At 43.1% G+C, this 22640-nt stretch overlaps 1 protein-coding gene across 1 annotated transcript in view; it reads left to right on the forward strand.

Annotated features, from left to right (window-relative positions):
- Window positions 1-9678, forward strand: part of NGFR (nerve growth factor receptor) — a 28525-nt gene extending 18847 nt beyond the window's left edge. Inside the window, exons 4-6 of the mRNA XM_074224222.1 lie at window positions 5105-5357; window positions 6519-6679; window positions 8295-9678. Coding sequence (XP_074080323.1) covers window positions 5105-5357; window positions 6519-6679; window positions 8295-8596 — 716 coding nt within the window. The 3' untranslated portion in view covers window positions 8597-9678. The remainder of the gene's footprint in view (window positions 1-5104; window positions 5358-6518; window positions 6680-8294) is intronic.
- Window positions 9679-22640: the final 12962 nt, after the last annotated feature.

A 22640-nucleotide genomic window follows, 5' to 3' on the forward strand; every position in this document is an offset into this window, starting at 1 on the left:
CTGATTTCAGGCCCAGCTCTCTATCCATGGCACTACCTAGCTACCCATGATAAAACAAATAATAAATGGTCATATTCTATAAAAATCTAGACAGGCTAGGATGTTGGAGATGGAAAAAAAGAGATGGAATTTAATAGAAACCAACATAAAATCTTAAACTTGGATTCAAAAAACTTCACAGATACAAAATTAGTGAAGCATGACTAGGTAGTTTGTCTAAAAAAGATCTGAGGTTCTCAGAGGGCTGAAAACCTATTAAGAAGCCAACAACAACAGTTACTATGATGACCAACAAATCTAATGAAGTCTTAGGTTGCCTGAGAAGGACATACATACTATTTAGGACTAAGAAGTGACAGTTTCTTGGGATTCTGCTCTGGTTAGACCAAATCTGCAATATTGTGTTCTGTTTTAGGTGCTACCTTTTATGAAATAACACTTTCAAGTATTTGAAGGTACGTTTCAAATATTTGCCACATAGAAAGAGGAATAGACTTGTTCATTATGATTTCAGAGATCATTAAGTGGAAGATGCAAAGAGAAAAATCTAGGTTTGCTGCCCACAAAATCATCCTAGCTATGAGAGGGATGCCAAAGTGGAAGGAGTTGTTTAGGAGATAGTGGAATCCCCAATAAAAAGCACCCCAAATTTATACAAGTGAAGACTACTGGCCAGGAATGTATTCTGTAGAGATAATTCTTATTCACTTATGGGTTGGCCTAGATGGTCTCTAAGTCTCCTGATTCTGATGTTCCAGTGGTTCTGGGATATGTGGGGAAGACCCCTGGACTGGGTACCATTATTTCACTGTTGACCTTAGTCAAATCACTTTTTTTTAATGATTCAGTTCTTTTCCTCAGTAAAATGAAAGGATTAGGCAAGCCAATATTGAAGTAGAGTCTTTGAGACTAAGACTAATAGAATAAAGTGTACATTGAGAATAATAGTAAAATAAGTCACTTATTGGGTGAGAAGGGGAAAGTATTTTATTCCCCACATACCTACTGTGCACCAGTCATTAGCATTACAAATAATATCTCACTTGATCCTCCCAACAACAGGTGCCATGATTATTCCCATTTTGTAGAAAACTGAAGTTAAGTGTTTGTCCAGGATCATACAGCTAATACAAGTATCTGAGGTAATTCATACTTAGGTCTTCCTGACTCCAAGGCCAGTCTTCTATCCCCTGCATCACCTAGTTGCCTTGTAGAGCACTTGAAAGTTTGCTAAGCACTTGCCTCACAACAAGTAGAAGGGTTATTACCTACATTTTACAGATGAGGAACTAAGGTTGAGAGGGGTTACTTGCCCAGGGTCTCACACAGTCTGTGAATATCTGAGTAGGACTTGAATTCAGGTCTCCTGAATCCAAGTCATGATTCTTTCTATTTTGTAAGGCTCAAGGGCATGGTAAACAAGAGATGAATAGAGAATTTGAATCACAGAATCATAATTTGTGAATGACTGAACAAGAATCCTTTCTAAAATGAATGCCTTACAGAGAAGAAAATTGGGATCTAGGGAGGTAGAGTGATTTTTTTTGAAGATCATACAGTTACTCAGTGGGGAGCCAATCCAGGCAGAGGAGTCTAGGCTTCTGAGAACTGTAATCTTCTCCTATACCTTAAAAGAAGGGAAAGACAGGGAGGTCATAGGGCATGTGAGCAAGTTGAGGAAATATAGGGCTTGAAGAGACTTTGTTCAAGGAACTCAGAAACCTTAGTGTCTGTTTGGGTAGAACTCTCAAGGTGCTAATTTCAGAATGGGGGTGGGTGGGAAGCATGGGGGGGGGGCAATAGCAATTTCTCCAGGAATGAAACAGGGATGGTGGCAATCCTCTGTAAGGGTTTTGGAGATGTGAGGATCAGGAATAAAAGAGGAGATAGGAGTTCCAAAAGAAATTCATAGATATTTTTGGTCCTTGGTTTATTATTTCTCTTCCTAGAAATATGAATGGGTGGGGTAAAGGGGGACAGGTCCAACCTAAGAATCAGTGAAGAAGTCCCACATCAAGGGATGAGTTGGCAAATGAGAGCTGTACTTTCTCAGGCACAATGTTGTAACCTCAAGGTAATAATTTGGAAGGGGGTGTTCAAGGGGATTGTTATCAGCAAAAAGGGGTTTCTAGTAACCTTGTTACAAAGGGTTAGATTTAACCAATTCCTAGTTGACTCAGTGCTAAGTACTCACTGGTATCAGAGCTTTGACCTAGGCAAAGAGAAAGAGGAAGCCTACGGCCACCCTTGGGGGCTTTCCAATCTGACCAGAAACCCTAAGGATGTTCTAAAAAAATCTCCAAACTAGCTCTAGGATCTCTCTGAAGTAGGGAAATTATGGAGAAATGGGTGGAGAAGGTTTATTTTTTTCCTCCATCTGGGTCTAAATCTGTTTGTGTATGTGTGTGTGTGTGTGTGTGTGTGTGTGTGTGTGTGTGTGTGTTTTCTGGGGAATGGAAAGGAATAGGGGTGCTGTGCCTTGGTAGATCATTGGTTGATAGAAAAAATTAAAGCCTGGAAACATTGCTTCTAGGCAGAACTAGGAAGGGAAGAGTTTCCTTACATGAGTGTCTCTCTTTGGGCAAGTTGGGACAGCCCAGGTTTGGGAAAAGCCCAGGTTTGGGAAAAGACCAGGTAAGAGCTTAGAAGCAGAGGTAAGGGTTTGGAGGAAGGGGTGGATGGTTTGCCACTGGGGGACATTTGTAAATATCCTGCTAGCTCCCCCAGGATGGTTCTTTCCAAACCTCCTCTTCCTCAGAACATTAAAGAATTAACAGCCTTCATAGACTCATAAAATTCTGGGAAATGGAATTAGGCTCTTATTTGATTGTTCTGCACCCCAATAATAACATACTTTCCTGGATATACGTATCAGATAGCTGTTAAGGTGACTTGTTCTCCAGGGTGGAATGACAACTTCCCATCTGTGCTATCTACCAGGTTAGGTTTAAAATAAAAAGTAGGGAAGTGGGGAAGATGAAAAACTAGGTCTGGTTGACTACCTTCCCAATCTCCCCCCCCCCTTGCCACCCAGAGCTAGCTTCTAGCCCGGAAACATCTGTCCAGACCGACAAAGGGTTTGGCAGGTTGGGATGCTAAGGGACATGGCCACATCTGGATCTCATTTCCCAGCCTCCCCTAACCCCCCCCCAAAAAAATTAATGGGAATTTGGGAAGATGGAGGGGAGGAAGAGGGTTGGGGGTGAGGATAAAACTCATTGCTGGCTCTTGACCCAAATTCCATCCAGTTTCTGGCCCTAGAAAGCCCCTCTCCTGTTCTCTTCTCCTATACTCTGGACCTCCCTGGTAATTACCATCAGGATCTGACTAGCCACTTCTTCCCTGATACATTGACTGACCCTTTTGATATCCAGTCCCTTCCACCTGATTAGGTATTTTTGCTACTGTCTAAGAAGAGGGTATGATAAAATCTGAGGAACAATATTTGGGGGAGGAGAGGGAAAGGATACGGCAACATCCATCAGAGTTTAAAGGATGGCTCTGGAGGCCCACAGAGGAAAGCAATTTCCCAAAAAGTTGTACAGTCTAGGCATGACAAAAGTTCAGGAAGTTCTGATGCCTTCACCAATGATGCCAGATGACTTGGCTGGTGTCTCACTGAAGGGTTATGGCAGATGGTATACCCCCTCCCCACCATTCTTCCCAATCAGATGGACTCCAGATACACATCTGGAAGACATCCCTCAGCAGGGACTGAAATATAGATGCTTTGAAGTGACTTTATCCTCAAGACAAGCAAATCCAGGAAGGAAAATAAGTAGCTCCTGCTTGGGTGGGTGAACCAAGGTATACTTTGGAGTGGGAGGGGTGGGAAGGGAGAGGTGGAGATGGAGCCTTTAAGACATCCTGTCTCTTCTCTCGCCTCAGTCAATCCTGACTTGGGTAGGGGTAGGCATTCCAAGCCCAGACAGATACCTTAGGGCATTGAGAGGCTACAATAGCTGGAACTGGGTGCCCCCAGCTGGGTGGTGAAATGGAAAATCCCACCCACTCCTGCCAGGAGATGCCTGATCCAGCAAAGAAGCTGGCAAAACTCAGCGGGCACAAGCAGAGGACCAGCGTATCCATCCCTTCCCTTCTCCCACCACTGGATATTGTTTACTTTCTTGGCTCAGCTCCCTACAACCTCCCTTCATTCCCCAGTGTAGGTATTGCTTCTTTCCCAAAAAGGGTTAAGTCTGCCCTTCAGCATTTCTTTGGGTGGCAAGACCAGACACATTGTGGGGCCTGGGCCAGGCAGGGTCCTTGCCAGTTCAGAAACAGATGTTGGGCTTTGCCTAGTCAATGGCCAAGGAGAGGGAGTCAGCCAAGCCCTTCAGTTCCCAAGAAGTCTTAGTGGCATTGGAAGGGGAGGGAATGTAGACTGAAGGACAAAGAGGGGGATGGGATAGGGACAGAAACCAATTCCTTTTGGAAACTGTGGTTCTCTTCTGTCTACACTTAAGAAAATATCTCTTATCCTGCGGGCTAAGACTTGCTAGGAGCTGTATGGGGCAAGAAAACCCAGGAAAGTTAGAGAATTCATTTCCCAGAATTCCATGGCACTGAGGTTTATCACTGGGATTGAGGATTCTGATTTGCAACCATTGCTATTGTTCATTTCCCCCTCTAAGTTCTTGGACCTGGCCTTTCTCCAACACACCTATTTCACAAACAATGAAAAAATAGTGACATTTATTTAGTTTTCTGTTTTGCAAAGCCCTTTTCATAAATTATCTTATTTAACCCTCAGAACACTAATATCCTCATTTTACAGATTTGGAAATAGGTTCAGAGAGGTTTGATGATTTCTTTCAAGATCACACAGCTAGTATATATCATAGTCTGGGTCTCTCAGATCAGACAACCACTTCAGCGCTCTTCTGTTTTTTCCACACACCCTTTCTACTCCTATTACCCTATAGTTCCAAAATGTGCAATGGCAGTCTTAGGATGAGAGGGGATTCTGAGCTGAACTAGGACCTTGGGGAAAGAGATACTGTAAGAAAAGGAAGATTAGGGGAATGAGGCAATGGAGGGAGGGAATGCAAAGTATAGGTGAGGAACTCTTACCTGTTTCCTATGTTTTGTAATCCTTGGACAGAGATCCCAGCCCGATGGACAACTCGGACCACACCTTTGCTGGGGTCTGACAGCCCACCCTCAATCAGCCAGGAGCCTCCTGAGCCCCCAGAACCTGAAGCTGAGGTCAGCACGGTGGCTGATGTGGTAACCACTGTGATGGGCAGCTCCCAACCCGTTGTGACCAGAGGTACCACTGACAATCTCATCCCTGTCTATTGCTCCATCCTGGCGGCAGTGGTTGTGGGTCTACTGGCCTACATTGTCTTCAAGAGGTAAGCAAGAGGATTGAGGGCCTGGAAGTTTGAAACCTTTTAGATCAGATACCTGACTTTTACCTCTAGTCTTAGATTTTTTTTCACATTTAGGGAAAAGGAATGCCTCTGGATCAATGTAATTTGGTCTCTTGATCTTTGACCCCAAATCACTACAAATTCACAGTGGATCATCCTTAGAACAAAGGATGTCAGAACTTGGAGGGACCTAAGAACATAAGAATGTCAGAACTGGAAAGGATCTTCAAATGCCAGGGTTGGGAGAGATCTTAAAGATTATAGAGTCCATTTTACAGAGGAGAAAACTGAGATTCACAGAGAAAGATGACTTGCCCAGTCACACGCTCCTTTCCTTTTAATAACTCCTATTCTCTAGTCATTAAGGGGTTGAAGTGTTAAATCTCTTAGTTGGAAAGGGCCTCAAAAAAAATTTTGTCCAGCCTATACCTGAAAAGGGATGTTCCATATAATATGTCCTATTCTTCCTGTGGCAGTCCAATCCATTTTGGATAGTCATAATTGTGAGGATATTTGACCTTTGATTCTGGACATTGGGTCTTTGACTCATGACCTGAACTCCACACTAAACATATTGTTCTCCTGTCAGTTGAGAACCAGATGCAGTTTTCTCATCAGCTTCCCAGCCCCTGGATATGGTACTGTGAAAGTGAATTTATGTGAGCAGAGAGCTGAAAATGTATCAGGAGATCCTTTCTTCCTTCCTTCTTCCCTTCTTCCTTCCCTTCCTCCCTCCCTCCATCCTCTCTCCCAGTTTTCCTTCCTTCTCCCTAATTCCTCCTTCCTTCTTTTTTTCCTTTTTCTTCCCTCCCTCCCTCTCTCATTTTTCCTTCCTTGTCCCTCACTTCTTCCTTCCTTCATTCCTTCCCTCTTCAGGGGCTCAGCTTTCACCTAATGTCCTTTCCACAGCTTCTCATGTTTATCTGCTAAGACAGTCAGTCACTGAGTGCAGAAGATTTCTATAGACACATATATAAACATTACATATAATTAGTAGTACATGCACTCCTCACACAGCACCCACTTGTTCTCACTTAAACACACACACACACACACACACACACACACACACACACACCAATGAATATGCCATCAGGGCTGGGCAACAACTTGAGACTTGACCCTGTCTCTCTCTGACCACAGGTGGAACAGCTGTAAACAAAATAAGCAAGGTGCCAACAATCGGCCTGTGAACCAGACGCCATCTCCAGAGGGGGAGAAGCTACACAGTGACAGCGGAATCTCTGTGGATAGCCAGAGTCTCCATGACCAGCAGCCCCAGACACAGACAGCTCAAGTCCAAGGTGTGGGGCCTGGGGCTCTTGTGAGGAAGAAATCTCCACACCCCTAGAGAGGCTGATTCCACTCATGGGCACCCTCCCCTGGATTCTGCTAAAACAGGCTGTTGGAGTAGGAATGGAGATTAGACTAAAAGAGAAGGAAAGTAAGAGGGCAAATAGATGGTGTTATCTTCTTCCAAGGAAAGATCTGAAAAGACTGGGAGAAACTTCTGTATTGATAACAATAATAATCATAGCTAGTAATTTTGTAGCACCTTTAATGTTTGCTATCTCATTTGATCCTTAAAACAACCTTGTGAAGTAGATACTCTTATTATCTATGATGATTTGGTAATCTATGATGAAGAAATTAAGAACCAGAAAGTTAAATGATCTACACAAAGTCACATTTACATCTAGTAAATGACTGAGGCAGAATCAGAACTCAAATGTTCTGGACGTCAAGTTCAATACTCTATGGACTATCTCATTCTTTTTCTATGCATACAGAACCAGGGAGGGGAATGCTCAGCCTAGACCCTGGGAAATGGATTGTATGACCTTGGAAGCCCTTTCCAGCCAGAGGAGCTGGGAGGTCTTTCCAAACCAGAACTTCCAGACTCATCAAGCTAATTGCCCTCCTGGGGCTAATTACCCCAGAAAGTGGCTGCAATTAGCCTCCTGCCCCAGACTTCCCAGAGACAAGTGGTTAATTATGTCCCTAATTAGCCACCCATAGCCTGGTTCCAGTTCACCCACTAGGCACTTGTACCTTCCTATAGGCTGTTCAGAGTGCTGTCTCCCTGTCTTCCTCTTCCCATTGTTTCCCCCTCCCTCATCATTGGTTGGTCAGGGATGTGAGAGAGAGAGCAGACCTGGAAGCAAGAATTTGTCTTGACCATGCTCCTGACTTAGAGTAGTCACATTCTCTCCCTGTGCTGAAGGAGATCTTTGGGATCATCCAGACTAGTGATTTTGAATCTTTTTTGTGTCACAGTCCTCTGTGGCAGCCTGATGAAACCTATGAACTCCATCTCAGAATAATGCTTTTTAAATACATAAGAGAAACTATATGTTTCCAAGGGAAACCAATTATATTGAAATAAATTTGTAAATGTTTTCCTAAGTTCATGGAACTCCTGTGATATATTCAAGAACCTCTTGAATTCATGGATTCAAATTCAAAAACTATTGATCTGATCAAATCCCTCATTTTATGGACAAAAAAACTGAATGAGTCAAGAGTTTTAATATTTACAGTTTTAAGTCCATGAACCTACTTTTGGGAAGGTGACACAATCGTTGGTGGTGGTGTTCAGTAGATTCAGTTTTATCCAATACTTCATGACCCATGGATCATACCATCCGTGGGGTTTTCTTGGCAAAGATACTGGAGAGGTTGACCATTTCTTCCTCTAGAAAACAGAGGCTATGTGATTTGCTTGAAGGTCATATAGATAGCAAGTGTCTGAACTCGGGTCTTCCTCTAGCCATTGAGCTACCTAGCTGCCTTGACAACCTATTTTCAGTCCTTTATCCAGGGTCTCAGTGAATTTACTACCCACAGGTGAATCTCCTGCTGTCCATCTTGGGAAGGGTGTATCTCTCTCTACCTGACTCACCTCCCTCTCTCTTGCAGCTCTCAAAGGGGATGGAGGTCTTTACAGCAGCCTCCCACCAGCCAAACGGGAAGAAGTGGAGAAGTTGCTAAATAGCTCATCTGGAGATACCTGGCGACACCTGGCCGGAGAGTTGGGTTACTTGCCTGAACATATAGACTCCCTTACCCAAGAGGACTGCCCCGTGCGGGCTCTGCTCGACAGCTGGGCTGCCCAGGACAGCGCCACCCTGGATGCCCTCTATGCTGCCCTGCGACGGATCCAGAGGGGAGATATTGTGGAGAACCTCTACAGCGAGTCCACTGCCACTTCCCCTGTCTGAGAGGGCACTGGGGTTCCCCTCCCTCCCCTCAGCCCCTTCCCCTCAGCATCCCACAGGGCAGAGCCCTTCAGATGGGAAGGAAACTTGAGAGGGAGGAGAGACTTCCTTCTACTCAAAGGGACATTCACCCTCTTGGCTAATGGTTACCCACTGGGATGTCTTCTCCTTCACTTCCTCAGCAGGTCCTTATACCTTCTTTCAGACTGTCTGACACTCGAGCCAAATGCCCAAGGAGTTCCACTGGAGAGCAAGCCCCCTTCTCTCCAGGGAATAGAGGTTAAAGAACAGGGAGTGGGCATCCAGTTCTTTTCCTCACTTTCCCTCTCTTGACCATCTGTGATAGCAGTCCCTCCCCTTCCCCTTCTTACCTGCTCTCTATCCCCACTTCCTGCCTTCCTGCTTAATAGAAATACTGCACTGTGTGTCTGGTTATAGAGAAGGAGCTTAGAGTGGAGGGTAAAGAGAAAATACATCTGCCTCCCCCATGATCACAAGTTCAGTGATAGAAAGGGGACTTGGTAAGAGGCAGGAAGATATGGTCATATGAACTTGACACTGTGAACCCTGGTGGGGAAAATTCTATCTTCTGATGAACTTTCATTCCTAATTGTTCTATTATTCCTACTCTACACCTCTGGTCAGAGGGCCAGGTAGTGAAAAATTATAATCTTCCTTGGTCATACTTGGTTGGGACCTAAGCAATCACCTGGTGCCCCTCCTTTTACAGATAAGGGCACAGAGAGGGGGAAAAGATTTGTTCAAGGTTACACAAGCACCCCATCAGTCATGATAAATTGTTCTCCCCATAAGGAAAGTAGAAAAGGAAAAAAGACAGAGCTTCTCTTGCAGGTACAAGCTCACCACTACCCCAGACTTCTAGTTGTCCCTACTCCTTTGTCAAAGAGACCAGGGCTGTGAGACAAGGCTATTTTGATCAATGTGTGACTGAGTAATCCTGCTGGTGGCTATTACCCTTACTAGATTTTTTTTACTTCTATTTTCCTCTCTCTCTCTCTCTCTCTCTCACACACACACACACACACACACACACACACACACACACACACACACACACACACACATTTCAACAAGCATTTTTTGTCTCGGGTTGGGATAGGATCCTTCTTTGGGAAGCTGTCAGAAAAGATTCTAAGGGAATTTGGAATGTCTTCCCTCTTCGCCCTGGATTTGGTGCCTCCAGCCCTAGACCAAGCTAATCATCCTTCTTTCTTTTCCTCTTTCCCTCCTGCCACCAGCCACCCCACCACCCAGAGCAGGACAAAAGAGGCAGGCTGATAATACAGAAATGCCTTTTTCTTCACCCCCCCACTCCTAGTCACCTTGGAAGGGACAACAGAGTTCCTTTTCCTTTCACTGTGGTAACAAGTCCAGTTAGGTCTGGAATGAAGGAAGAAGACTGAAGTCTGGTCAGATCTGTGGGGGTGGGGGTGGTGTGGGGAAGGATCAGTTTGAGGAGTTAACTTCAGGATGAGAGAAGATTATTAGTAGGATTAGATTGTGTTTAGCAGGAGATCTCTTCCAGGTATTGGGTACCTGGAAGGGACTGCATTTCCCATCCTGGTCATTAGGCAGATGAAGGAGAGAGGAAATGATAATGATTTTTTTCAGTAGAATATCCACCACCCTCTGCTCCCATCCTTTTTTTCCTCAGACCCGGAAAAGTGATGATGCAATAACTGATCCTCTTCCTACTTATCCCGGGGTGAAGAAGAGATCCCAAATCCTGGGAGAGACCTGCCAAGTGCCCCTTCCTCTTGACTTGGGAGAGGGCTCTCCAGGCCCTGTGGAAGAAAGCAAGGATTTTTTTTTTCTTTGGCATGGAGGCAGGGTGGGATCATGAAGGAACTGTGTAGACCTGGAAACTGTACATAATGTCATCTCATTGACTTGATTCTTTCTGGAGGAATGAGAGGCTTGTCCTTGTGGTCACTCCCTGAAGTAGAGTTTTATTTATTTTTCTCTCCCTTTAAGAAGGAGGGGGTTAGCATGGGGGTAGGGGTGGGAGCTGCTCCACTTGGCAGAAGGTTTTGCAAGTATGTTTTAGCATGTGTATGGGTGCTTGATCCCTCTGTTCTTGAAATCACCTTTTTTGTCCCACTCCCATTGGATTGGAGGTGACATTCCCCCCCCCCTTTTCCCCATGGAATCAGGGGAGAGGGACTCATCTACAGCCTTCAAATATTTCCCTCTATTTGCCCACCCTCCAGTCCTCAATATCCTGTCCCCTTGCATCCTGTGTACTTGTCTCTTGAACCTTCTTGAAACCAACACATAAAACATAAAGGATGATAATTAAATAACAAAAAAAGTAGTTTTTTGGGGGGGAATAAATATTGGGGGAGAGGTAAAAATGAAAAGGAGGGGGAAACAGTTATCTAATTCAGGCTTCAAGACCAGTTTCCCTCACCCTTCAATAGGAAACATTTTAAACTAAGATCAAAATATTGCCGTCATGAAGTGGTTAATTTTTCAAACTAATGAAAAGAATTGCAGGCAGGAGGGAACCTTTCTTGAATCCACCCCCTCTTCTGAGGCTAGAGAGGGGAAGTGAAATTGACTAGGCATGAAAATGACCAGCAGCGAACTTGACCTGAATGTCAGAAGTGAAACTGATCATCGGGGAACCATGGACTTGATGAAGAGAGCTTACTCCCTTTCCAACACCTACAGCCACATAGATGACCTGGCCAGCAACCAGCCCCTTCCTAACGAGTCTGACTCCAGATGTCAGTCGGAACTTCGTTCTGTAGTTAGGCAGGGAGGTCACCCCACCCAGTTCTCCAGGGAGAGGCCTGGGCCAAAATTCCCAAATCCCTCGAATCCTTCCTTGGCTTCTGCCAGTCTGGTTTAGCTTTGATCCTAACCCAGCTGGTGCCAGCTCCTGGCACTGCTCTCAGAGTTCATTCAAATCTACTGCTGTTCTCTGCTGCCCTCTTGTTTCAGGCTCTCCTCTCCCATTTCAACCCTTCATTCCTCCTCATACTCCTCTTCCTCTTCCTCCTTCGTGTCTCTGGCTGGGGAGTGTAGGGTCTGGGAGTCTTCTTAGACTCCTTGGCTCTGTCCCCTGGACGTTCTGGCTCTGTAGTGGGCTGGGAAGATTGAAGGATGAGTGTCAGGCTCTGTCCTCCAAAGGAAAAATAAACAACATTAGCCTCTGGAGCCAAAGGAAAGAAGCCAAAATTGCTTCAGCCAGAAGTCTGGACAGTTTGGGGAATTGGAGATCATGGAGAGACTGAGGAGGAGGTAGAGAGATATCTAGGCTCACTACTCTTACTTTACCCTTTAGACCCTCAAACTGAAGAGATTCTGTCATTAGACCTTTCAGATGGAGACACTTTCCAAACTGAAAGGGAAAGGCAGAGTTACCTATGAACTCATACACAGTAAAACTGTGAATTGGTCTAGTTATTCTGAAAAGTAATTGGAATCTGGTGAGAAAACTGTATTTTTGGTGCCAATATTTGCCAAGAAAGGTAAAAGACCTAAAGAAATGTCTTACAGAGGACAAAATACTTGCAAGCAACCTCAATGGGTGACTCCTGATCTCAGACATCTCTCAAGGGGATGGAGGAAGGGAGGATACACATTCAGAACAAATTGACACATAAACCAGCCAAAGGAATAACATACAAACCAAACCCCATTTTCCCAAGAGAGGAGAGGTAAAGGAGCAATGAGACCCCAAAGAAGATAACCAAAGTCTTAACAAAGCTGCACTTTGAAGAGTTCTCTAGAACCAGAACTTTGCTTGTATGTTCAATTGTTTTTCAGTGACCCCATTTGGGATTTTCTTCCCAGAGACACTGGGAGCAGCTTACCATTTCCTTCTCTGGTTCATTTTGCAGATAGGAAAACTGAGGCAAGCAGGGTTAAATGACTTGCCCAGGGTCACACAGTAAGTGGGAATAGATTTGAACTCATGAAACTGAGTCTTCCTGACTCCAGGTCCAGTGCTCTGAGTTGCATTATGGCTCCACCTTGTTAGAATTGAGAGATCACCAATAGCAGTTCCCCTTTCACAGATTGAAAAACAGGCTGAGGAGACTGAACTATGTACACAAGTAGAAAACAAATAGCAATTTTTGGCAGTGTGTCTGGAGTTAGAGGACCTGGGCTGAGGCTACAAAGGTCAGAATAAAAGCAGATGGGCTGGGACAGCTAGGTGGCACAGTGGATAGAGCACCAGCCCTGGAGTCAGGAGTACCTGAGTTCAAATCTGGCCTCAGACACTTAATAATTACCTAGCTGTGTGGCCTTGGGCAAGCCACCTGTGTGGCTTTAGGCAAATCATTTACTCTCTTGGCCTCAGTTTTCTCATCTGTAAAATTAGAGGGATGAGTATCCCAGCCTGAAATCTGCATTCCTAGGAACTGAAATTCAAAACCAGATTTTTAGCTTCAGATACACAGCTCTTCCTATTATGCCACTCAACCTCCTGAGGAGTTGTCTCTACATTGGTATCAAGGTGGTTGATTGGTTCTTGTCCAAAGAAGACCAAAATGACATCACTATGTTTGAGACAGATTATCATATGACTGATCAGCCTAATATGAGTTCTACCACAGGACAAGCACTTGAAGAGAGACTACTTGGATTTGGATAAACCCCAGTCTTGGGAAGATTCTCTCTCCAAGAGAAGTAAAGGAAAACTGAAGAAGTGGAAATACTTTATCACTGAGACCCCTGAGACCCAGATGTCTCAAAACCCAGAGGGTCCTGGGCACCCTCTCACCTGAGATAGGCAGGGGTTGGAAACATTTCAGGGGACTATGGCCATGAGAGGAAAAAATGCTGTATTGATGGGGACTGCTCCTGCCTGGGAAGTCCACCTACTTTCTCTTGCCTGACAATCCTCCAAAATGAATCCAGTGCTTGGTTTTTAGGAGATTCAGAAGATTTCATTCTTGCCCTCAGGGAGTTTCCAGTATTTGAGAGAAAGCCAGTAGTTTCCCCACATACTAATATGGATTTTCCCCACACACTTGCTTGTGGATTTTGGAACTGAATTTCCATACTGGAAAATCTCCTCAGGGCTGATGGATGGAAAGAAAGAGGAAGCCTTTTCCTTCCTCTAATCTCAGTTTCTACAGAAGCTCCTTCCATTCTGCTTTACCTCCATGATAAACTTTGGGAACAACTGTTTGGCATAATTAGGGAGTCCTTCCCCCCATTTCTGATCTTAGCGTTCAGTGTTACCTTGGCCCATCTGCTTTTTTTTTTAGGTTTTTGCAAGGCAAATGGGTTTAAGTGGCTTGCCCAAGGCCACACAGCTAGGTAATTATTAAGTGTCTGAGGCCAGATTTGAACTCAGGTACTCCTGACTCCAGGGCTGGTGCTCTATCCACTGTACCACCTAGCTGTCCCAGCCCATCTGTTTTTATTCTGACCTTTGTAGCCTCAGATTATAGGGGATTCCTGCCTCTCCCTGTCATACTTTTGGAGAACCTAAAGTATGTGATTCTGTCACTCCAAAGTCTCCCATTCATTACATTACTGAATCTCAGTTCCTCTTTCTCATCCTTGGAGTTTGGAAAGTGAGAAGAAGAGAAACTCATAATCTTCATCCCTTTTCATTATTCTGGCTTCATTATCCCCAACTTGGGAGGGAGCCCAGGATAGACTAACCATTCAAATTCAGGGACTTGGTCATTTCAGGTGCCCTTTTTTGGAGAGGAGAAAACAGGATTAGGGTTGGAGTCAGGAGGAGACACTTCCCAAGATACCCTGGGGGTGGGGGTAGGGGGTCTGCTGACCATATGTCTATGGGGAGGCAGCTTCTTATAATGCAAAGCAGATTCCTCTCTCACTCTGTGGCAGCTGGTGGGCTGATTGCCAAGGGAGAGAAGGAAGAAAGGGGCTTGGGCCCCAAGCTGTCTGGGTACAGAAATGTTTGAGACCCAGTAAACTAGTCTCAGGAGATGTTGGCCAGCAGTTACCTCTTTGCTCTTTCCTCTTCTCTCCCTTACAGTCCCTTCTTCTCCCTTCTATCAGGATTCCATGCCTTCATGTTGAGTCCCTCACACTCCCACTGTTCCTACTAAGAGTTCTTATATTTCAGGACCACACCTGAGCTTTCCCTTTCTCCTGAAGTATCCCAGACCTTAAACCTTTCCTACTTCCATTATTAATTTCCATTAAAGTTCTTACTCCCTCTTAGACTGCCTGAACCCATTCAGTGTCAAGGGTCAATAATGACTTTATATGTTAAACTTCCCATTGGCATTTTTTAAATGGGTTCATAGGCTTCACAGATTAGAACTCCATTGAATCCAGTTCCCTCATTTTACAGATGGAAGAACTAAAGTGATATAAATGACAAGATGACCACCTTGAATTTAACCCCCCATGCCCCATCAGTGTTCTTCCCATTGCACTGTGTAGAATGAGTGTTGAGCAAGATGACCTCTCAGGTGCTTTCCAGCTCGGACTTTCTAGGATTCTAGAAGGATATGCTTAGGCCAGGATTATAGGCCCTAGGGCAGCTATTTCCCATTTGAGAAGGGGCTTTGCAGAGGCACCACTCAATTTTTGTGACACAGGTAGCCATCTTATTCCACCTGATGTAAAACTAGTTTTGTTCTTCCACCCCATTGACTCCTCGTTTCCTAAGATTCTTAGACAATGCCTCCTGTTCCTCACAATTCTTTTCTATCTTTACAGGGATGCTGTGCACAATTTGATCCAACTAGATGGATATAATCTTTGATAGAAAGTCTTGTCATTGTGTTTGTTGCTTCCATAAGACTGGGAATTACCAGAAGGCATAGAGCATTATTTTACATTCTTCTAAATTTCTTGCTGCCATGCAACTAGGGCTCTTTCCTCAAAGAGAGTTCATATTGGACATCAAATTGTCTAGTAGACTGTTTACTGTAGAGGCTGCCTAATGTAAATCCTTACTTTCCCTGCCCCCCCCATTCCCCCCTCTCATGAATATAATCACAGAAAATTCACATAGTTGAACATCAAAGGTATAAATTAGGTTCAAACTAGTCAATTAATCAATTTGGGTGGAGTGAAATACTTTGATCATTGAATGAAGACAGATGATGCCACAAAGGAAATGTCTTGTGATTGACTGAAAGAATTAGACACACCCCTGGGCCTATGCAGCAAGACAGTTGGAATAATGCATTCCAGTATGAGTTGGGTGGTAGTCAAAGGTAAAGGATTCATGAGAAAGCCATCCTCTAGAGGGAAGGAGGAACAATTTTATTGTCAATTAATTCCTCCCTTCTCCCCCAACTCCCTATTGACAAGGTGATGATCTTCTCTTTGAAAATTCTCATTGGCTATTAGTTGTTATGAAACAGCAGTGACTGATAGCAGCATCTAAATCAGCAACTGAGAAGCACACCAAGGACAAACTAGGCACTTTAGTATTCTAAAAAGGCACCTACTCCCAGAGCCCAGCTAATTCCTAAGGGGGGTATCATGAGTACTTGATGAAAGGGGGAGAAGGAAAGACTTTCAGAGAGGAGTTTGAATTTACTGTTCAAACATGTTTAAATTTGAGACTATTCTTCTTAGGGAATCTTGTGTGTAGAGGAGGAGAGTGTACCTTCATTTTGGGGAAATGATTCTATAACAACTGTCCTTGCTATACCTTAATAATTATTAATATATACTGTATACTCAGTAAATACATCCTTTCTAAAAGCTAATTAGCTCTGACTGATAATCAGTGGGAAGGATACCAAATGGGGCTTATATGTGAAAGTATTTTTTAAAAAACAAGCTTTTCAGGGTTACCCCTAGAACCCTTAAGGGGGAAATAATAATAGAAGCGATCCTCTAGGGAATTAGCTTGTCAGTGGGAGTAAGGGGTAGGGAAAGTGGTCCTGACAGGGGTGTTGCATTAAAAAGATCTCTGAATTGGCAGCAAGAGAAATTTAGATTTGAGCCCTCTTCTCACTCTATGTGACCATGGACATCTTTCTGAGCTGTCATTATCTCATCGGTTAAATGGTAATAATCATACCTATATAACTTTCTTTTAGAACTGCTGTGATTCTCAAATGAGATAATATGAATAAAGCATCTTGCAACCCTTCAAGCACTATGAAAGTATCAGCTACTCTTATTAACATTACTGTCTAGTATTTTTATTCCAGATGAAAGTTGAAGGGTAAAACATCTGTGAAGCTTCTTGGCCTTTTCTTCTCCCTTCTGTGCACCTTCCCATTCATCTATGCAGGTTCAAAAAGGGGAATTGTCTTGATGTCCTGTCAAGGTTCTTCCACAGCCCCATTTTGTGGTTTCCTCTAATGATCTCCATTCCTATACCCTAACCTCTTCCCCCTCCAGCCTCCCCACATAATCCCATCTGGAGCTAAGGCCAAGAGAATGTCCAAATGATTCCATTAGAGAATTGTATATAGGAACATTCCAGAGCCCACCCCCACCTACTCAAAGTGTACCCGGTTCAGCCCTGTCCTGCTATCTTCCAGCACATCTTAATCCCAGATTCCTTTCCCCTGCAATCCTTCCTTCAACTTCTTCCTGAAATATTCCCAATGGAATCCTTTGATATCTGGAGTTGAGACTCCTCCTTGCATCAAATCTGCTCTCTATGGAATGACCTCAGGAATTCTTTTTCTTTGCTTTTTTTCGGTTTCATTCCTAGCCTAGCCATGGTGGTGATGTGAAGAGGTGGAGTGTTCCTATGCCCCAAAAGTCTCTCTTAAGAAATTTGTTGTGAGAAAATGTTCTGCTGACTTTCCCTGGAAATGAGAAAAAATCAAAAGGCAGCTTCCAACTGCAACTCACCTTACTGTTCCCTCCAGTTTGCTGTGACCATAGCTCTGCGTGATCATGGTAGAAGAGTGGCTCATTGCTGTGTTCCATCTCTTTTATTAGAACCAGCTCATCCCATCTGAAGTGAGTTTTCAAAATGGTGTAGGAGATGATTAAGCATTTGGCCTCACTAAATCAGATTCTTTTCTTGGATTTATTTGTTTTTCTTTACTAACATATGTTGGCATATGTGTTAACCATACGTATAAACACACAAATGACCTTAAGTTGAAGAGAAGATACTGATTTGAAATCACCCTGATTGTTCTATGGGGACAATCCTCTAGTGCAGGTTGAAACTTCTCTTCAACCTATGGTCTGAGAGAAGAGCTGAGGGCAATGAGAGGTTTAGTGATTTGCTCAAAGTCACCCAATCAACATGTGTTATAGGCAGACCCTGAACTCGGGTCATCCTATCTTAGATATTATCTCTCTATATGCTAGCTTTGAAGTATAGCATATATGTTTGTATATTTTATAGAGAGTATGTGGGCAGCTAGGTGCTGCAGTAGATAGACCCTTGGCCTTGGAGTCAGGAGGATCAGAGTTCAAATCTTATCTTAGACATTTGACTGTTACTAGCTATATGACCCTGGGCAAGTCACTTAATCCTAATTGCCTCACATCCAGGGTCATTTCCAGTCACTCTGATTCTTATCTGGCTCTGGAAGAGAAAGTGAGACTGGTAATTTAGCACACCCCCCTCATTCAAATCTAATTCATGTGCTTGTCATGGTATCACCTTCCTCATATCATGATTTTCTTTGAAAATGAAGGACAAATATTAAGTTAGGAGGATGTGTGGATAGATTTTGCTCTATAAAGGCAGGGATGTGAAAGGAAAATGACTTTGATTCCTTCCTTTAGTTTTTGTTTTGGCTCAAATACCAGAGAATTTGATGGGGGCTGGGGTGGTATTGAGGAAACCCCAGCTTCTTTAAAACCACCCAGGTCCTGTTTCTTTGACAGAACATCTTAAAATGAGTTCAGGAGCACAGTATCCCCATAGGACAATGAAACAGAAATTCCAAGGAATTTCTATCCCTAAAATAATGACAGTTAACATTTATAGAGTGTCTTATGGTTTGTAAAGTTCTTTACAAATATCATTATGTTCTCCTCATAGTAGCCCTGGAAGGTAGGTGTTATAATTATACATATCTTACAGATGAGGGAACAGAGGCAGACAGAAATTAAGTGACTTTTCAAGGGTCACTTAGCTAGTAAATGGCCATGGCAGAATTTGAATTTGGGTTTTGCTGCTGCCAAGTCCAGTACTCTATTTACCATCTCACTTAACTGCCTTAAATAAAATAAGGTTGTTGTCTGAGACAAAGGACAGTGATTCAGATTCAAGTATGGGTGGTGGGGTGGGGAGATGAGAAGTGGGGTAGTCAGAGAGAAGAGACAATCTCAGCCTAGGTAGTCTCTGCCCAGCTATTTTTATCAGCTTCTTGGAGAGTTGTTATTGCTCATAGCTTCTGACCATGACTAAAGAGATATAAGCTTACTCTTATCAAGGAGAAAGTCATTCCACCATAAAAGATGATAATAAGATGACCAGTAGAGCCCTGAGAAAAGACAAAAGTAGTAACTTAGTATCTATCCACCAAGTAAAGCAGCCCAGCAATGACTAGAGGGGAGATAATAAATAGAGACAATACACACAGTAGAGAGAAATTAGCAGTAGTTCTCAACAGTATTACCCTGCAGGGTCAAAGATGTGAGTTGCTCTGGCCATGTATTCCCTAAATATATGCCTTTCACATATATTCCTGATCACATGGACTTGACATATGTTCCTTGACTATACCTGTTATCTACGTGTGTTTCTTCCATGTGTGGTCCTTAGGCACTTGTGTTGCCTGTTTGTTTCCTTCCCCACTGGAAGTATGATAATCTCTGGAGGAGTATACACCATATGCACATGGGAATCTCATCACTATTTACCATGTTTTTTGTTTAGCTGTCTCGGAACTAATTCACTCTCTGGCTAACTGGTTAATAAAAATGCACTGGCAGGGACTTGTGAGCTGAGATTTGAGCCACGGAGTGCCCTCAATATTGAATAATTTTCTTGAGGGAACCATATGTAAGAGAAGATGCTCCAAAGACTAAAAGGGATTTTCCTTTCTTTTAGGGAAAAAGATACAAATATAAACATGAGCTTATGTATAAATACAGAAAATGAGAGAATTTGGAGAACTGAAACTTCATGACTGTTGTGCTTGTACTTTAAAATGTTAATACTTTAGAGAGCTAGGATTTCATACACATTGGTCCTTCCCTGCCCAACAGAATACAAACCCTCTTTAACTCAGGAGGCAGTCTTCCTGAGTGCCTGTATTTTAAAAATCTCCACCATGCAACTACCACCATGGAGAGTGTCTTCAAATTTAATTAATCTGTTACTTGGAAGATAGACATATGGTCCATCCTTGGCCCTCTCCTTGAGAACTTTCAGGTGGAGAAGAATGAAGAGAACTAGCTTTCCACTATTTCAAGCTTGTGGGCATCAGAAGAGACATTTAGTGGCAAGATTTGTAATCTACTTGTAGATTAAATTCCTTTGTATTTCCCTTCTAAGAGAGTCAAGGATCCATTTGGAGATGCCACTATCTTGACGGGTTTCCAGTATTTCTCCTCACAAGTACATTCTATTTCTCATTCCTGTACCTTTACATTATCTGTGTCTCATGCTTAGAATATAGTCTCTCCTTATCTTTGCCAAGTAGAATCCTTCTCTCCATTAAGATGCAGCTGGAGTATCATCTTCTACAGGAAGCCTTTGCTTATTTTCCCCAGCTGTCTTCCTTTCTAAACTACTCTACTTGAACTGAACTCTTTTGTCTATTGTTGTATTTATACTCTTAATATTTATTCTGTAACTATTTATATATGTTTTTGTTGTCTTTCATTAGAATCATTAGAATATGATATCCCTTTGAGTGACAATTGCTTCATCCTTTTTTTTTTTTTTTAGGTTTTTGCAAGGCAAATGGGGTTAAGTAGCTTGCCCAAGGCCACACAGCTAGGTACTTATTTAGTGTATGAGACTGGATTTGAACCCAGGTACTCCTGACTCCAGGGCCAGTGCTTTATCCACTGTGCTCCCTAGCCGCCCAATTGCTTCATTCTTTAAACATGTATCCCCAGGATTTAGTGCACTGCCTGGGACATAGTAGGTGCCTTAATGAGACTTGTTTGAATGAATGAAAAAATATTTTTTAAGTAATTACAATGTGCCAAGAGCTATGCTAAGGTCTGGGAATAAAAATAGAAAATTTAGATAGTTATTGCTTTCAAGGAGTTTACACCCTAATTGGACTAGAAAACATATGAATTTCAGCTACAAGGCAGACAGAAAGGTCTGGAAATTGTAAGATAGGATAGGATAACAGAAGTAGGATAACAAGGATATGAATAGTAAGTCCTGGAGTTTCTTGGGTGACTTAAGTAGATCAGAATCAGTGTTGGTAGTCTACAGTGTGTTGAGCCTGAGCAAAAGGTAAGGCCTTGTGGTCTATCATATCTTCAGAAGGAATGGAATGGTAGATTCATCTCATTCAAGCCTTGTCAATACTCAAGTAGCCTTGGCAACAAAAGGAAGTAAAGGCAGTGCAGGGGGTGTCTAGAGGTGAATGTTTTCCCAGTTCCTGGCCATTCCAGATAGGTTCTAGATCTATCCAGGGCCTGAGAGGAAAGGAAGAAGAGAAGTGGTTATCTTCCCAATAGAGTTGGTTCTTCCTTCTGCCAGGCCACCCCAGTTGGGTTCTGAGCTCCAGCATACCTGCCCTCCCCCTCTTCCCCCCCCCCCCCACACTCTAAGACCTCCTGAGATGTTCAGGCTCCACCATCCAACTTCAGGTAACTTTTCCCCTCCCAAATTAGTGAAGCTTTGCCCATTCTCCCCAAATAATTGTTATCACATAGCACAGAAATATTTACAATGAGCTACTTAAATAATAACTACATTGTATTCCCACTCTCAGAATATAACCTCAATATTTCTGAAAAAAGCTGTTTTGGCACATGGTGAGTTTAGCAGAGATGGAGACTATATTTTTCCGGTTTCTAGATCTCTTCTTTCGGTTTTCCCCCCTGCCTTTCCCTCTAAGATATGTGCCCTTCTTGAAGAGGAATCCCCCTAGTGGCACTCTTCTTATCCCACTTTCTATTTATCTGTGGCATCTCTGATGAACATCTCTGAGAGCAGGGTCCTGCTTTCTAGCTCAAAGTTCTATGAGCCAACATTTTTTTAAAAGGCAATTGGGGGTTAAGTAATTTGCCCACGGTCACACACCCAATTTGAGATCAGATTTGAACTCGGGTCCTCCTGACTCCAGGGTCAGTACTCTATCCACTGTACCATATAGCTGTCCCTGGAGCAGCATTTTGTTAATATACCAAGAACAAACTGATTGAAGTTATTGTGTTAGCCTACCCAAAATGTTTTTGTAGTTTCTTGTGCCTTTATGCAAAGAGATTAAGTGATTTAAGTATAAACAAGCAGAAGAGTCCCTTTTGAGAATACTTCTCCATTTTTGAAATAGTTTTCATTGGCATAGTGTCATTTGCTCCTATGAGGTAGGCAGGTCAGGGAAGGCAGAATATCAGAGTCAGAGAACTAAACCTACTCTCTAGCCTACCTAGTTTTACCTGAACAAAAATCTCCTCCACAAATTCAAAGATGAATGACCTATCCAGGCTCTGGGGGAGAAATTTCATGACGTGGCACTCATTTCCTTCCAAAGCAGTCTATTCCTGGTTCTGATTGCTGGGAAGTTTTTCTTACCTAAAGCCAAAACCCTGCTTCCTTCTGGCATTTACTTAATCATCTAAGTTGCCTTTCTCTCTCATGCAGCTAGATGGTATAATGGAAAGAGTATTAGACTAGGCATTAGGAAGATCTGAGTTCAAATCCTACCTCAGACACTTCCTTACTGTCTAAGCAAGTCATTTACCCTCTTTGACCTTAATTTTCCCATATATAAAATGGGGAGGAAATAATACCTTGTAGGATTGTGGTGAGGATCTAACCAAAAAGACATATATAAAGGATTTTTCAGTCTCAAGTGTTCCAGATGCTAGTTATTATTTTAATCCCAAGGTCCAATTCATTAATACAACTCTTATTACCTGGATTATTGCAATCACCTGAAGTATCTTCCCTTCTCCATTCTCTTCCCCCCATCTTGCTGAGAAAATAATGTTTATACATAGACTT

This window comes from Macrotis lagotis, chromosome 2, assembly GCF_037893015.1.
Source record: "Macrotis lagotis isolate mMagLag1 chromosome 2, bilby.v1.9.chrom.fasta, whole genome shotgun sequence".
Classification (NCBI taxonomy): Eukaryota; Metazoa; Chordata; class Mammalia; order Peramelemorphia; family Peramelidae; genus Macrotis; species Macrotis lagotis.